Source organism: Apus apus, chromosome 3 (assembly GCF_020740795.1).
Source record: "Apus apus isolate bApuApu2 chromosome 3, bApuApu2.pri.cur, whole genome shotgun sequence".
NCBI classification, from domain to species: Eukaryota; Metazoa; Chordata; class Aves; order Apodiformes; family Apodidae; genus Apus; species Apus apus.
Window position 1 is genome coordinate 68,717,367 of NC_067284.1, and position 16,455 is coordinate 68,733,821.

Below are 16,455 nucleotides of genomic sequence, written 5' to 3' on the forward strand. Positions count from 1 at the left end.
AGTGCCTCTAGTGTTTTGTTCTATCTGCAATGTATTTGAAGAAGCCTTTTCTATTGTCTTTGACCTCCCTAGCAAGGTTTAGTTCCAAGGAGGCCTTAGCTTTCCTTATTGCCTCCTTACATCCTCTGACAACAGTCCTATATTGCTTCCAAGTGGCCAGCCCCTCCTTCCATGAACCATAGATTCTCTTTTTCCACTTGAGTTTGCCCAGCAGTTCCTTGTTGAACCATGTGGGTCTCCTGGCTCCTTTACTTGATTTCCTACCCATTGGGATGCTCTGACCCTGAGCTTGTAAGAAGTAGTCCTTGAATGCTTACCAGATATCTTGAGCTCCTTTACCATCTAGCACCCTGTCCCATGGGACTTCTCTTAATAACTGATGGAAGAGGCCAAAGTTGGCCCTGCCGAAGTCCAGGGTTCTGGTCCTGCTGGGTGTTCTGTTCCTCCCACACAGGATCCTGCACTCCACCATCTCATGGTCACTGCAGCCAAGGCTGCCATTGACCGTCACCGCTTCAACCAGACCCTCCTTGTTGGTGAGTACAAGATCCAGCAGTGCTCCTCTCCTAGTTGGTTTGTCCACCATCTGTATCAAGAAGTTATCATCGATGCATTGGAGGAACCTCCTAGACTGGGAATGGCTGGCTGTGTAGGCCTTCCAGCAAATATCTGGGTAGTTAAAATCCCCCATGAGGACCAAGGCCTGTAGTTGCAAGGCTGTTTTCAGCTGCCTGTAGAAAGCCTCATCAACTCCCTCGTCCTGATCAGGTCTGTAACAGACCCCCACAACTGTATCACTCATGCTAGTCTGCCCCTTAATTCATACCCTCAGACTTTCCACTTGCTCGTCATCAGCCCCTGGACAGAACTCAATACATTCTAGCTGCTCTCTCACATAAAGAGCAACTCCACCACCTCACTTTGCGGACCTGTCTTTCCTAAAAATGACATAGCCATCCATGACCACATTCCAGTCATGTGAGCTGTCCCACCATGTCTCTGTAATTGCCACCAGATCATAACCCTTAGAGCACACACAGACTTCTAACTCCTCCTGTTTATTCCCCGTGCTGCCTGCATTGGTGTGCAGGCATTTCAGGGAGCAAGCTGAGCAAGCTGGTGGCACCCTTGGGAGGCGGGAGGCCTTCTGGTCTTCATTAATACTAGAACAATGCCCCACTAGTTCAAACCCAGTTACAACCCCCTCCCACTTCAAATCTAGTTTAAAGCTCTGTGAATGAGCCCTGCTAACTCCTGCCCTAGGACCCTTTGTTCCTTGCGGCACAGGGTCTTCCCATCCAATGCCAGCAGGCCCGATGTCCTTTAAATCAAGCCATCCAGGAGTTTTGTCCCCTACCCCCATCAAGTCTAGTTTAAAGCTCTCTCAATGAGCCCCACTAACTCCTGGCCAAGAATCCTTTTCCCCCTTGTTGACAGCTCTATGCCATTGATTGCTAGCATACCTATCATCTCCGTGATAAAAAACCCAAAGTTCATCCAGCAGCACCAGCCTCTAAGCCATTCATTAATCACTTGTGTTTTCCTAGTCCTTTCAGCTTTTCCTGCCACTGAAGGAACTGAGGAAAAGACCACCTGTGCTCCTGATCCTGCAAGCATTCAACCTAGTTCTCTGAAATCCCTTTTCATTGCCCTGGGACTTGCCTTGGCAACCTCATCAGTGCCCACCTGCATGACCACTAGTGGGTAGTGATCAGAGGGCTGCACCAGGCCTGGGAGTTTCATGGTAACATCCCTGACCCGGGCCCCAGAGAGGCAGCAGAACTCCCTGAGGGTTGGGTCTGGCCAGTATATAGGGGCCTCAGTTCCCCTCAAAAGAGAATCTCCTACAACAATTACTTTCCTTTTGTTCTGAGCAGAGGCAGTCCTAATGCATGAGACAGATTGCCTCGGCAACTCCCTGGACAGACCTTTGTCAGTAACCTCAGTTACCAGATTTTCCTGATCCAGGGCCATATACCTGTTCTGTAAGGGCACACATGAAGGTGAGGGAAGCCGGGAGCAGGTTTGCCTGTTGCCCCGAGCAGGGACCCGCTTCCAGTTCCCCTCTTCTCTCAGGTCCCCTACCTCTGCCAGGTCTTCCTAAGCAAACAATACTCAGACAAAATCACAATGTACAGCCCTGTTACTAAGTTTTGATGCAATGATCACTTTCTATTAAATCTGGAAGGGACAGTCTCAGATTACAGTGACAACCACATGGGTTCTGTTGCTTCTTCCTCACTCAAACATACACTGATCTTGGAAGAAAGGGTGTGATAAATAAGGAGGGTGAGGATACTGCCTGAGAAGGAATTCCCTGTTATGTGGGAGAACTGCAACAACACAACACTGTTAAAGACTAACAGACTTAGGACTGTGGATAGTAACTGCTAATGTAAGACGTTATATACAATATAGGAACCATTCTTATACAATCAGAAGGCAGACAATTAGCTAATCAAATACATAACTATAAGATTAGCAACAGATAGAAGCAAGCAAATTGTTTCAGCAGAAGAGATTAGCATAGACCTTTCAATGGATCAGGAATTTTCCGTGACAGAAGGTATATTTAATACATAAAATCCATATAATGAGAAGCACTGTAAAAAAATAGGGCAACTGTCATGTGCCCAAGAAATATCTTTGTAAAAATGCTGTCAAATATAAGCACTTCATAGCAACAAAACACTCTGAAGCTGAATAATGCAAATTTAATTCAGAATTTACCATGTACCTCATCACAGATTTTATAATTACAATTATTCCTGAACAGCTGGATCTCTCCAAGTTGAAATAACACTTACCTTCTTCTGTTTAATAACTCCTGCCTGGTATTTATGCCTAGTTGGACACAGAGATTGTTGTTGGTCTACTCCAGCAAAAGAACAATTAAGAAGGAGTACGACCAATGTGTATAAGTAGAACCAGAGGCAAACACTGGAGAAGGGTAAGAACTAATGAAGCTCACGGACCACGTGGGCATAAGAACAAATGGTTATAAACTGGTCATGAAAAAATTTGAATTGGAAATTAAACAACCCTATGTTTTCAGATGAAAATTCACAAATGTGTGATCAGGATGACCTGGCTGTTTAGCAATAACAAGGTCTTGGACTCAAGTGACCCAGGATACCCCCCATTTCCAGTCATAAATCCTAAAAACAAAGTAAAATTTAACACTCTTGCAAAACAACTAGATGTTAAATCCTGTAATAGATCTGCTCGCTGTTAAAATATGATACATGCTTTTAAATTAAAACATAAAAATACCTATAATCTCAGATGTGAAAGAATTTCCAAAGCTTTAAAAATTCATTTGTATAGTTCCAAAAAACATGGATCCTCATTCAAGCTATAGACTATGAAGGTTCTTTTCCAGCAACAGGTAGGTCTGAGATAAATCTGCCTAAACCTCATTACAGCAACAAATTTAAGAAGATACTTTCACTTCCTTCCTATTTTCCTTGTTTCTTTCCCCCCAAAATGAGACCCTTTACCATCACATAAAATAAATAACAATGTCAAGAAAACAATAGAGAAGAATAACCAACGAACATATGGTATATACCAATCAATCAAAAGCCTGGCCCTTTCATTTGCCTCTTCCACTGACTTTGATAAATTTTATACTAGAACCTATTGATAGCACACAAAAATTTAGCAAGTTCATTTAGAATAGTCAATGTTTTGTTTCATAGGGTGCTTTTTGCACTAGCTGTGTAGCTAGGAAACTCTGCATTAGTGAAGTTCACACTGGTAAGCGAACCACTTCCATCCTTGGAATAGACTGATTTGTACTTCTTAAGGAATCATAAAAAAAGATGTTCTAATGCTAATTGATCCTTCATGAGAGCCAAGTTTTAGTCTCCGCTTTTACTAAGTCTAATTAATATCTTTTTAGTAATTAAATAACAATTTAGTAATTAAATACAATGGCATCTTATTTTGAGTGTATTTCATAATACTCAAGTTCAAAAGAAACGGAATTTCAATTGACCTAAAACTTTTCTGAAAATGCAGAACAAATTAATGACTTTGTTACACATAAAAAATATTTTCCTTTCTTTCTCCTCTTTTTCTTTTATTGATAGTATTTTCTTTTATTGATAGTTTAAAAACAAACAAACACATATGAAATAAGGATGTCCTTGCTAAATCACCTTCTCTTTCCCCAAGAGCAAATATGCAGCTCTAAAGCAACATTCAAGCACTCCTAGTGTAGGAAACTGTGACCACAACAACACAAACATTCTTTTTCTAGACAAAAGCAGACTTAAATACTTACAAAATAGAAAAAGGAGAAGCTGATTACTGCCTATACAGTGATTTGTGCTATTTCATAGTGATACCTAGATTTACACTTAACTACTGTTGCTCTGGTTTATTAAAAATATTAAATTATTTTGGGGGACAAGCAGGTGTCTTTTTTAGCAGAGAAAGATCCTTTTCAGTTTGAACTACTTTTCACACTATTTTTCACTTCAGACTCAACCAGAAATCAATTATTTACAAGGTTCTAACCTGAAGTTACTAAAAATGGCCTTGTGCTTTCAAAACTCCTCTTTCTTCTTTCTTGAAAGAAAAAAAAGAGTATTGCAACCAAGATTTAATTGCAACAGAGGGAGGGCATTCACCAGTGTAGTGGTTTTTTTTTAATTGAAATGCTGGGGGTAGCAGAGTAAAAACTACACTATCAAATATATATATATATTGGCATGTATACATATGTACAAATATTCACCACTATATCCCTATTTATAAGCCGGACATTTCTCAATAATTGGAAAGAAAAATATGGGCAGCTTTTGCAGGTAGAAAATGAATGTACTTACAGAAGCTATAAGGAAATTATCATTGTGCTAATATGGGGCTGTGACTGTTGAAAAAAATCGAGTGGATGTGATGACTCTATAAATATACACACTATTCTTACAAAATTCACGCCATTGTACATCACTGTATTCTTATTCCGCCTCATTTAATACTCACAGACAGACTGTAAGAAGGTTCCAGTATCACTGGCACTGACATCTTCCCTTGAAGGTTCAATTTTGTTAAGTAAAAAATCTTTTCTCCCACAATCCTCTCTTTTTTCATACGACGTATGCTGTACAGTCTAAAGCGAACTGCATAATTCCCAATCATCTCAGACTCAACGTGATTAAATTTGAATGTCTCTGTGAAGACAGGGCACGGTCCCCGCTGGATGCTGGTTTTTGCTTTCTGCTTCTTTATAGGAAGAAGAACTAGGTGTACTTGCCATGAGCTTCCACCTGTCCTGCTGTATGTGGGAATGTCTGTGACAGCTGTCACTGTCACCAAAAGCTTCTGTTCCTGTGAGTCATAGTCAAAAGTCACATCCAGTGTGCCATATTTAGCTACTGGCTCAGGATCAAAAGGTTTAGGAAGCTGTGAAGATGATCCTCGAGCTGACATATCCTGAAGAAGAAAAAGCAGCTTTGAATTTATTTATTTATTTATCATATTCTATTATTAAATCTAGCCTGCAAATACATAGCTTTCTCTAAGCAATATGAAGCGACTATGATCTTACTGTTCATTCCATAAACAAGGTAATTAAACATCGAAAGCCTGAGGAGATGGCTGACTAGCAGCCAAGAAATCAAAAGACTTTACCTGGCCAATACTGCCAAAAGCCAGGAGCCATTCAGACAGAGATCAGACTAAATTAGGCTGCATTCATGATCTCTGCTTCTGTGCCCCACATGTTAAAACACATACACATTTGTTAAGATATAACTGCCTTATTTCACTGTGAGCATATGCACATTTTTACGTTAACATTATTACAGTGCTTTAAGATCTGGATACTGATTGAGAGCACAGTGAGATACCAGCAAATATAGGCATTAAAACACATGCAGCTCTTCCATACTTCTATAAATATCCCACAAATTATCATGGCTTTACTAAACCATGTATTTTTAAAACAGCTAGTTTGATAAGTGACATTGAAACACTAAATATTTACAAGTACAGGTCAACCCACTGTTCATATAATAAATTATTCCAAGTCAGTAAAACATTACTTTCCAGGGTACTTCCGTATAATCAAAGATATGCTTGTTCATGTACATGAATAAATGCTGTAAGAGAGCCTTTTGGATTAAAAAAAGTTACACTTTTGTTTTAAACTGGTTGCTACATGGCCATGGGAATTCATTCCTCTGAAAGCTTCATTCTTCAAGTCGTTAAGTAGCTGTAAAAAGGTTGGCAATATTCTCACTTCTTATTGGGTACACAAAGAGGAAGAACCAGGATTAGATTTGCTGCCATCCGTTAGAATTTGAGGACCACATGTACAGACTGTGTCTTTACCAGCAATGAAGTTCATACAGATTGTGGTCCTACCTGATCATCAGGTAACATGCAGACAGGTACTGGAACACCTTGCATTCACCTAGCAGGTGGGTCTTCCAGATGTTGCACCAACCCGCCAGGTATTCTAAATCAACTTACCAAGAGGTCTACCAAGACAGAAACAGCTGCTGACACATCAGGACTAAGCCCTAATATGCACTTCAAAACTTCAGATAGAGTCAAAAGACAAATCTATACCAAAAAGACTCTCATGCACATGACATCACTAATGTAGACTTATCCACAGATATTAGTGCACTAAGTGTTTGTTAAAGACATTTCAGAAAATACATGTCAGAAAATATTATTTCTACATAGTAAAAATAAATAGCTATCATTACAGTTGATAGCAGAAAAGGAAAATTAAATTGAACAAATCACTATATCAACAATTTTTAAAAATTATTCGGCTTGGTTTTTTTTCATAAAAGATTTTTTACATTATGGAGTGTTCAGTTTGAAAAGTTTTAATAGCTTTTCTTTTTTTTTCTGGCTGTTCAAAAAGCTATGTGAAAGAAAAACAATTTTAACTTCAGTTCTTATAGTGTGACAAGTTTTCTAAATTGTTAAAAAAAAAACAACACTCTTATTAGGAGCTTGTTTGAAAGTTAAGGGGCCATAAAGGACAATCTGAAATCCTATTGTAATATTTTCTGACAAAGTTTGTTGTTTTTTTTAATGAATGAGCTGCAAGATTAGTGTACATATATCTTTAAATGGATTTTAAAAAAAAAGATCTCTCAGACAATTGCACTGCAATATGCTTCAGAACACTCAACCGTTTTCATTTACCTCTGGACTAAGGACAGCTGTGCTGTCACTTGGTACATCCTCTTCGTATCCTTTGTTATGAAAGCTTTCTATTTCATGTCCCGTGCTTCCCTCACTTGGGCACTTATATGAACATCTTGGGCTGTTGCTACACTGGGAATATTCACATTTACTGTCTCCGACTTCAGAAGGTGTACATGAAAGATGAGGAGAACCACTATCATCATGGTATGGAGGCGGCTGCAGTTCGTCTAGTGGAGGTGTTCTTCTCATCCTCTGAATGCAGTTTGCTGAGAATTAAGTGAAAATTCTTTACTTACTTTCTGATTATTTACTGCTGAATGGTTCATTGGAAAATGCAAAGTCCAAGTACATGGACAGAGTATTTAAAATCTACAAGTGTCCTTTTTTTTCTACTTTACATTTTAAATTATATAATAAATACTACTGAAAAATATTGATTTTAAAAGGAAGACAAATGCTCTCTCAGATGAAAGAGATGTGGGAAAAAGCAAAGTATTAGAAATACAGTCAGAATGGGGTGTGTGAACCATATATATAATAAATACAGTACGAATATGACATGACAAAAATTCTAGGCTTGAATTTCAGGGATGCTTACCTTGCAAAAATCTGTGGGTATCTTAAGTCAGATTCTGTGCAGGTGCTAAGGAAACAAAACGCCTAATGCCACAGTATCAAACTTCTGATTACCGCCCATGCTGTTGCTCACCCACAGAAATATGAAATTGAACTTTGAAGACAAATAAGGCACTAATAAAGACGGGCACAAGCCTTTTCACACAAGTGAACTCTGCTCACCAGTGAATTTAACATGGGAAGCAGTGTCTCAGTTTCCTTATTAAGGACCAGCATCTGTAAGTTAGACATTAGGTCCAGTCACTGAAGACAGTGGAAAAAGGACAATGAGCAATCTTGTGCTTGGGATGTGTAACTGATGCTGACCATCTTTGCTTCTCACTTACACTAGCTAGATAGAAAGAAATGTAGCTATATATCTACAAGGATGTAGATCCTTGTATCCATACAAGGATGCATGGCTATGGATACATATAGTTAATTCAAAATAATTACATTCCAATTTTTTATCTCATATTTTACTATGCAGCATTATACAATTGACTGGAGTTGAGAAAAGACAGCAATGTGTGCAGTAGTTGAAAGGAGTATCCAGCATCGGTAAAACCTTTTCACATTTTTTTTACATCTTCCGTAGAGATTTTAATGAAGACTTCGACGTCCCTTCACATGTAGAATTAACTTATACACAAAAATTTCAAAGTAACAGTTTTCTGGTGTCAGACTTTCACTCACAGAAAAAAACCTACCAAACAAGGAAGTTAACAAAAGTATTAATATTCAAACTATTTAGGCTTGGGTTTCAGAATTTTTTTTTCCCACATGATAAAGATGGTACATTTGAGTTTCACCACCAAATTTTTCTATACAGGATTTCCCTGCCTGTGTCCTATATTCTCACCAGGTACATCCATCTTCTAACTGCTTCAGAGGTAATACCAGTTGTTCAACCTATCACATAAACAGATTATGCATAAGGGTTACTCATTACACAGCAAGGCTGAAAACACAGTAATGTGGCTCTACTGGGAAATAAAGTATTCACAACAGGCTCTCTTTTGCTTTCCTTTCCATTGGAAGTCTGGGAATGACTGTGGAATGCAGGAACATTTCACAGCTTCTGGGACTTGATGTAAGCCCAAACCACCACAGCTGCAGTGCACACCTTCCATGGGAAGCAAAGCCAGACGTGTTGGCAAGGAGGGAGGCAATGTGCACTGCAGATCCCCAAAGCTGGGAAGAACATGGACACGGTATCTCCTGCACAGATAAATACAGGCTGCAAAGATAACTGGGGCTCTTCTCTAGTTGGCTGCTCACTGGGCTCCTAAAGGAACTGCTTGTAGCTTTAGTTAAGGCAAATGAGTAATTAAAACAATGCAAAGCACTCCTACCAGAGGATACCATGGCCAGGAATCTTCTCTTCTCTGATAAACCCATCAGAGTCAGTCTACCACTCAGAGTGATCCCAAGGCTCTCTTACAGTACTCATGCAAAAGGTCTACTGTTGTTAGCTAGCCCAGTGCCACTAACTCTTGAAGCTCCAAGTTCCATAGGGCTGAAAAGGAAACAGCAGGCAGGGAATCCTATACTTGAAACAGTCATCAGTCTGGCAGATACACATAAAACCTTACATATAAAATGGAATTATGTGGGATAGTCAGAATCCTGAAATTGCCACACAGGAATAGTGAGAAAGCTGTATTTGCAGAACATGGAGAGATCTGGGAAAGCAGCTTATATACATATACACACACACACACATTAGATAACCTGAAGACAGGACTTCCTTTTCATAATGTATATAATTGAATATTCTAGCAAATTTAGAGCAACAGCCCTTCAGCTTGTTGTTGCTAAAATGCTACAAACAGCCTTAAACGAGACAGTAACGATCACATAGCTATCACTTAATTTCTTTCTTTCCACTTGTAGTCTAGTCTGCAAGGACTTTTTAACTCCCAGCTTTTCCACAATCAAAAGAAATGAAAGCATGTCTGGGTAACTATCAACACCATTATTGTCTTACATGAGTAAATAAATGACTGTGTGACTCACTTTTTTCACTTTCATTAACTCCATTATATGTTCCTATGGGAAAACTGCACAGGCTGTGTGACACAAAAGATACTTTTAATGTAGGTGGGGAAGAAGTGAAGAAAATAAAATTCTTATTAACCAGCTGTGATTAAAAAAAAAAACTCAGAAAAAGCTAAAACACTGGGGCTGGTTTTAACTATTTATTTCTGAAAGTTTATTTTACCAAACAGAAATAGCATGTAGATTCTTAAAATAACTAAGTGGGTTTAAAAAACCTACAGAGATCTCTGCCTAAACAGGCATAAACTGTTTATGAACACAAGACTTCTTTAAATAAAAGTATCAAAGTTTTCGAATTAATTGTTAAAGTGAAAATGCCTGATTTTTAATAATTTCCCCCTCCCCTCAGTAAATGATCCAATAAAATGATCATTTCACGTTAGGATTCTCTGAAAATACTGCAAATTTGAATGACATGAAAACATTCTGATGACTGACAATATCAAAGACAAATGATAACACAGACAGAAGTGAATACTGATACTAGGTATTTTCCTTAAAAATACATAGAAGTAACAACAAACATAAATAATTCATTCGTTAACAATATTTTGCGTATGTATCAGTTTAAAATGAAAAAAACCTGCTAAGGCATGCTGGTCTATCACTAATTGTACTGGAGAAAAAGATTTGGAACCGAAAGGAAAGCCTTGCTCTCAAGTGCTGCATATTTACGTACAGAACCACTATCTATAACACACCTTGTACCTTTAACTTAAGGTGTAAACTTCCAAAGTTACACTTGTGCATATCTGTATACCACGGCAAAGCCAAAGGACACCTTCTGAAGACCACTGAACATGGCTAAGAACATCTGCTAAAGAGTTACTTTTATCAAGCAAATGTTTACTCTGAAAATCTAAAATGAATTGTTGTGTCAATTCTATGCAAGCTTCCCAAGAAACTTTCTGCTCCCAAACCAGACAGAAAATAAATGTTGCCAGTTTCCCCAGTGAAAATTAATCATATTAAATTACCATACAATTTTGGACAAGACAGGGTGAACAACAAGCCAACACATATCACAAACCTGAAAGAAAGGAATAATCAGATAAACCAAATCAGGTCTATCCTGAGGTTCTTACCAGCTACAAAACCACACAAAGAAAGTTAACGGGATGAAGATCCCACATTCAGTTTTCTACCTAAAATATGTGAGATAATGGTGCATTCTCAGAGCACAAGTGAAACCAAGTTATTAACAGATACTTAGTAAACTCTAAATGGAGAACACAGTGCATTGTTGTCAACAGGCAGATCGGAAAAGTCAATCTTTGGGTTAACTGCTTTAATTAAAATTTTCAGCCTTCTGTCAGGGGCTGGGAAAACACTCATACTGTAGTAACAGTAAAGTCCTTGCTCAACAGCTGAAGAAGCCTGAATTATAAGTGAAATACCTGGCAAAAACAGATTAGCATTCTGCTGGTACACTCAGAAATTACAGCATGTAAACAGTCATTAGCACATTTTAGTCTGAAGTAAATAAAGATCGTATTTTTAATACTGTTTGTGAAACAATGAAGGTTCATCTGTTTTCATAAGTCCCTTTACAGGGTACTGACCAAAAGCCAAGGGGTGAGGGTACATATTCTTGCCACCAACTCAAGGGACTGTTAGTAAAACATGACACAGTAATCATGGTCAAAATGAGTATTTTTCCTGGAACGTACTATTGGTAACTATGAGAAAATACAGAAACTTTGCAGTCATTTGTCCAGTTTAAAGATACATGAACTTACTTGAAGAAAGTATTTTTCTTTAGATTTTCTGTTACTATTTGAACTTTCTGCTCCCAATGCTCCTCACTTCTCCTCTCTGTCCTGGCACCTTGTGGACCATGCTAGACTGTACAACATTTCACCATGAAGCTGGTGATGTTCCTTTCCATGTTTACAATGTTTAGACTTTGCTATCTTAATTAATTTTCCCAAAGGGTGTCAGCAGCAGCAGCACGAACTTAAGCTTTCTTAGCCCATATTTTCTGAGTAATTGCAAGAACATTCAACTCTTATTATATGAGAAAGGAAACTACACTTGTGGTTTTAATTCCACTGTCTCCTAAGCAGTAATTAACTACACTTTTGCCACTTGGAGTTTCTCATATATACTACTTCTTTAAATATTCATACTATTGTGGGAGACAGCATTAATGCAAAACTTCTTTGGGAATCTAATTTCCAGTTCCTTTAAAACAAATAATCACTATCGATATTAATAAATTTTCTTAGTCATATTTTGTAATTGTCGCGATATCTTCATACTGAAACAGTAGCTTTTCTTCCCCTAATATGTCTCCACATACACTATGCTTCATAATTACTTTTTTTTTAATCTAATGTAAATCTCAAGTTTTCAACCCTTCAAGGGTTTCTATGTAAATGTTAAGATAATTTAAATAAAACATAAAATTAAAAAATTTAAAAAACCTTTCTTATTCTGAATTATTAAATATCCTTAGAGATTTCTGGTATGCAGCACAGACAGTCCAAATGGAATTTCCATGTTTGAACTTTTCTACCACCCAAAAATATTACGTTGACTGAATTAACCCACATTATGAGGAGTATAAAATATGAACATTAAATATTGAATGAAACCTCAGGGCTCCCCTTCCTTTAAAATGAAAAGCTTACATGCATTTCTGTGAGGAAAAAAATACATTCTTTCACAACAAAATAAATTATCTTAGCATTATTCTGTGTCTTTTCCAAAAGAGTTATGGCATGAGTCTTGCTTACTGAAAAAAGGGGAATACAGGATTAGTATGGGGTCACTATGGACAACTGGAAAAAACCCAACAGTTTTCTTTTTGTATTTGCCACATTTTTTACTTTTATTCACAGTTAAATTTTATTCCACATTAAGCAACTCATTGGCAAACAAAAAAAAGTAATCATATCTGTTTGGGTTTCTTTTTTTCCTTCCTTAGTAAAAAAATAGTTCTCCTTTGTTACCTAATATTTAGAAAAATCCATGCACTATGAGCCTCATCCCAGACTAGCAGAAATCAAAACAGCATTGCTGACATTTATATTTGATATCACATTAAGTTCTTAGCACTGCATTTTCCTCACCTTCTAAGGCTAATTCTACTGGTCATTCATGCAATAAAAAGGTTGTCTTCTGTGTTTTAATAAAACTAATCCAAAATTGCTGAATTATCTTTAAATTCAATCCTTAACACTTCAATTTTCTTCCTCAGGAAAGGCTGAAGACTAACTGAAGCTACTGATACTCACATAGTAGTTTTTAAAATTTTATTTATCTGTTTACGTAATGAGCCTGCAGATCTACAGCTTGGTTTTGTTTCCTGACAATAGAAATGTGCTCTTTTCTGCACCTATTAGAGCACTTCTGATTTCTACAATTTTTCATTCTATTTTACAGAGCAATACAGAAAAGTGATGCACTGCTGAAAAACTGCAAGCTTTCTCTTTCCAAAATTAGCCCAAATTAGAATATTTGAACTACAAATACATTATTAAAGCATTATAGTGAACTAACTGTCAAAGACATTCTTTTGTTTCCTTCCCAAATATTTTGGTCGTCTTTCAATGAAAATTATATATTAGCATCTCTTGAACTAATTTTCTTTCAATTTAAGTATCATTCTATGACTCCTTATACAGTATTCCATGAATTTGACTAGGAAGGAGTTCTGCTACCTGGTTCTGTATTTATACTTTCCAGCTGTCCAAAATACAGCTAAATACTGATTAATCCTATTGGTTCAATATCTTAATCTCTTATTGATGCAAATATATCCATAAATCAAGGTTTCTGGAAGTTATTTTTTATGTGTGTTTATTTTATTTTTTAAATTTATTTTTTTTTACTCTTCTTTTCTGAGATCTACATCCAGCTCTAAAGCTTTTCTGGAGCAGTCATCTTTAAAATTGAAATTGTAAATTTATTTGCCTTCCTTTCCATAATTACATTTCCTTAGGTAAAGCATAACTTCTACTAAGCATATTCATTCACCTTCTTAGGTACAAAAACTTAATTTCAGTTTTGTTAAGATGGTGGTTTCACTTTTACTGTTTATGTAAGCAGCCAACTTTCCTTTATACTACCTCTCAGATCACTATATTGGCTAACTCCTTTGCACCTCTGTTCACTTTTCCTAAGTTATCAAAATTGTTAGAAAAATACCACTTTCAAAAATAAAGTAAGTTCAATAAATTCATAGCATCTTCCTTTTTTTTTTTTCTTTCCACCATTTTAAAATACACAAGAGGTTCTCCTTGCTGAAGGTGATTGACAACTGGCTTTGAAATCTTAAAGAGCGCCTTAGTGACAAGGAAATGCTTTTTATAATTTCTGGGAAAATTCACCCAAATTTGGCTATCTCACCAGCATTTACAGATGCTTAACAGAAATTCAGAGCATGTAAGATATAAGTTTTGAAACCTGTACCCACTGTACACCATGTCAGGGCTCTGAGAATCCCCATTTCTGAACAGTGTGTGCATACTAGCATCCCCTTCATACCTCTGGACCATAGCAGCTGGATGTGGGCTCAGAACGTACATTCCTGTCATTTCTATGCTTCATTTGAGTACATTTTTAACTTTAAATTATAGTTCAAAATTCAGTCCAGTTTAATACTTCTACAGCTGCAGTATAAGGTACAGAAGTCGAGTAGCAGAATAAAGTGCTGAAAAGGTGAAAAAGATCCCACAGATGGCTAAAATCAATTCCCAGCAAAGCATTGCAACTAACAGCTAATATTCCTGTAATGTTTCTGCTCTCATTCCCAAATTAGGAAAGAAAGCATGATTAGAAAGTAAGATCAATGTGTTACGTGTAGCATTTTCTCAAATATTTTAATATTTTTGCAGCTCATTTTGGGCACATTCATTTTTTTATTTGAAAAAAAAACAACAAAGTTTTCAAAGCAACACAGGAACACCCTCTAAGTTCTCAATAATTATTCATTTGATTATATACACAAGATCCATTCAGCAGGATATACTGCACTTGTGTGTTACATAATTATTAGAATAATTCTTTTTTCCATGCTTCTACTTTAAGTAAGACTACTTCTTTCACTAAGAACCCCTTCTGCAATTTAAAAGGCACTAACTTAATAGTTTCTTAAAACCGCATTTTATAATTCTTTCAAAAAAACTTTGATAAGTTTCCTAGTATTTCAACTCTGTTCGTTACTAACCTAACTGGTGAAAATGTACCAGGAAAGATATCTTCTATCCACAACTGCTTCCAGAATAGGAATACAAAGCCTGCTTTGATTTTATAGCAATTTTGAGAGCAAAGGATGCTCTGTTAGAGTGAATCACTAACACACAGCAGCATTACAATGATTCTGAATGAGCCATTTCAGTAGGGCATGAGTTAAATTTTCTGCCAACCTACTTAAGATATGTATATGCTCCCAATTTGGATATCACATAACTGTTAATAGATATTATGGTAAATACCAGTACTACTATAACAGCAGAAGTTAAAGTGTTTGGTACTTTATAGATGGAGAACTAAAGTACGGGTTTAAATAAGACATAATAAAGATGGCTGTGAATCTAGCTCAGAAGTGCTTATAATCATGGAGAGCTTCCAATGAAGTGTGGAACTGAAACCAAGCCTTTTAAGACTAGTATTCCAGCTGTTTCACCTAGGGTTTTTTGTTGTGTTTTTTTATTACTTCAAGCATTCTATATTATTATCCTAAAATTCACCTGAATTGTGTACCAACAACAACAGGGAAACCTCCAAGCCAATAGCTTCTTAAGAGATTTAACCCCACAGAATTTTCTGTTATCATCAGCTCTGCAGTGGAAGAGAAGGAAGAGAAACAAAAAATATAATATAAATATTAAATTAGGGTGGGGAAAAAACTAAAGGCAAGAGGAAATTTTTTTAAAAGGCAAAAGGAGGAAGTAGCTGCAATGATTCAGAAAAAAGTGATAGGTTGTTGGTAATGAACAAAGGAAAGAAATAAAGGGAGAGAAGTTTCATAGATCTGTATAGAAAATGAGAAAAAGGGCAGAGAGAGAAATAAAGAGCAGACAAGATGCAAACAGGAATGAAAAATTAAAAAATGCAAAAATAACGAAAGTAAAAATGATAGAAAAAGAAAGGTGAAAGAATCAGGAAAACAAAACAACACATGACATGTAAAAAAGCAGTTCAGATCTGAGAAAAAAGCAATGTCAACAAAGCAAAGAGATAAAAGAGAAACTGGTGATGTCTGATGGGTGGGAATATCTGTAGTTGTAGGTGAAAATGTGCACAACCTTGAGAACACAGCTAGTTTCATTCCAGGCAAGAAGTTTCGCAGAATAAGCCCTTTTAGATGTATTTTTTAGATTTATTATTATTTTGCCTTTTGAGTAGGGAGATGGTAGCAATCATTTATTTAGAACCTGAAAATCGAAAGGACCTTGATTTCTCTTATTTCTCCAGGAACTTTTCACCCTTCTTTCCTTGACACACTGGCTCAGTGACTTACTTTAGTAAAATGGACTGTATTTCCTGCAGTATGTTAAGAGTATTCCTGCAAAAAGGATTCTAGAAAACTCAGAAGTTTTTCCTGCTTTTGAAATAGGTCTTGTAAGTTATTGACCTAATAGGTCAAAATTA

At 36.8% G+C, this 16,455-nt stretch overlaps 1 protein-coding gene across 2 annotated transcripts in view; it reads right to left on the minus strand.

Annotated features, from left to right (window-relative positions):
- SYT14 (synaptotagmin 14) overlaps positions 1 to 16,455 on the minus strand; it is a 59,880-nt gene that overhangs the window by 18,895 nt on the left and 24,530 nt on the right. For both annotated transcript variants that reach the window (XM_051614857.1, XM_051614856.1), the window contains exons 3-4: positions 7,177 to 7,445; positions 4,993 to 5,442 (exon numbers count right to left, since the gene is read on the minus strand). In XM_051614857.1, the coding sequence (XP_051470817.1) occupies positions 4,993 to 5,442; positions 7,177 to 7,445 (719 nt within the window). The remainder of the gene's footprint in view (positions 1 to 4,992; positions 5,443 to 7,176; positions 7,446 to 16,455) is intronic.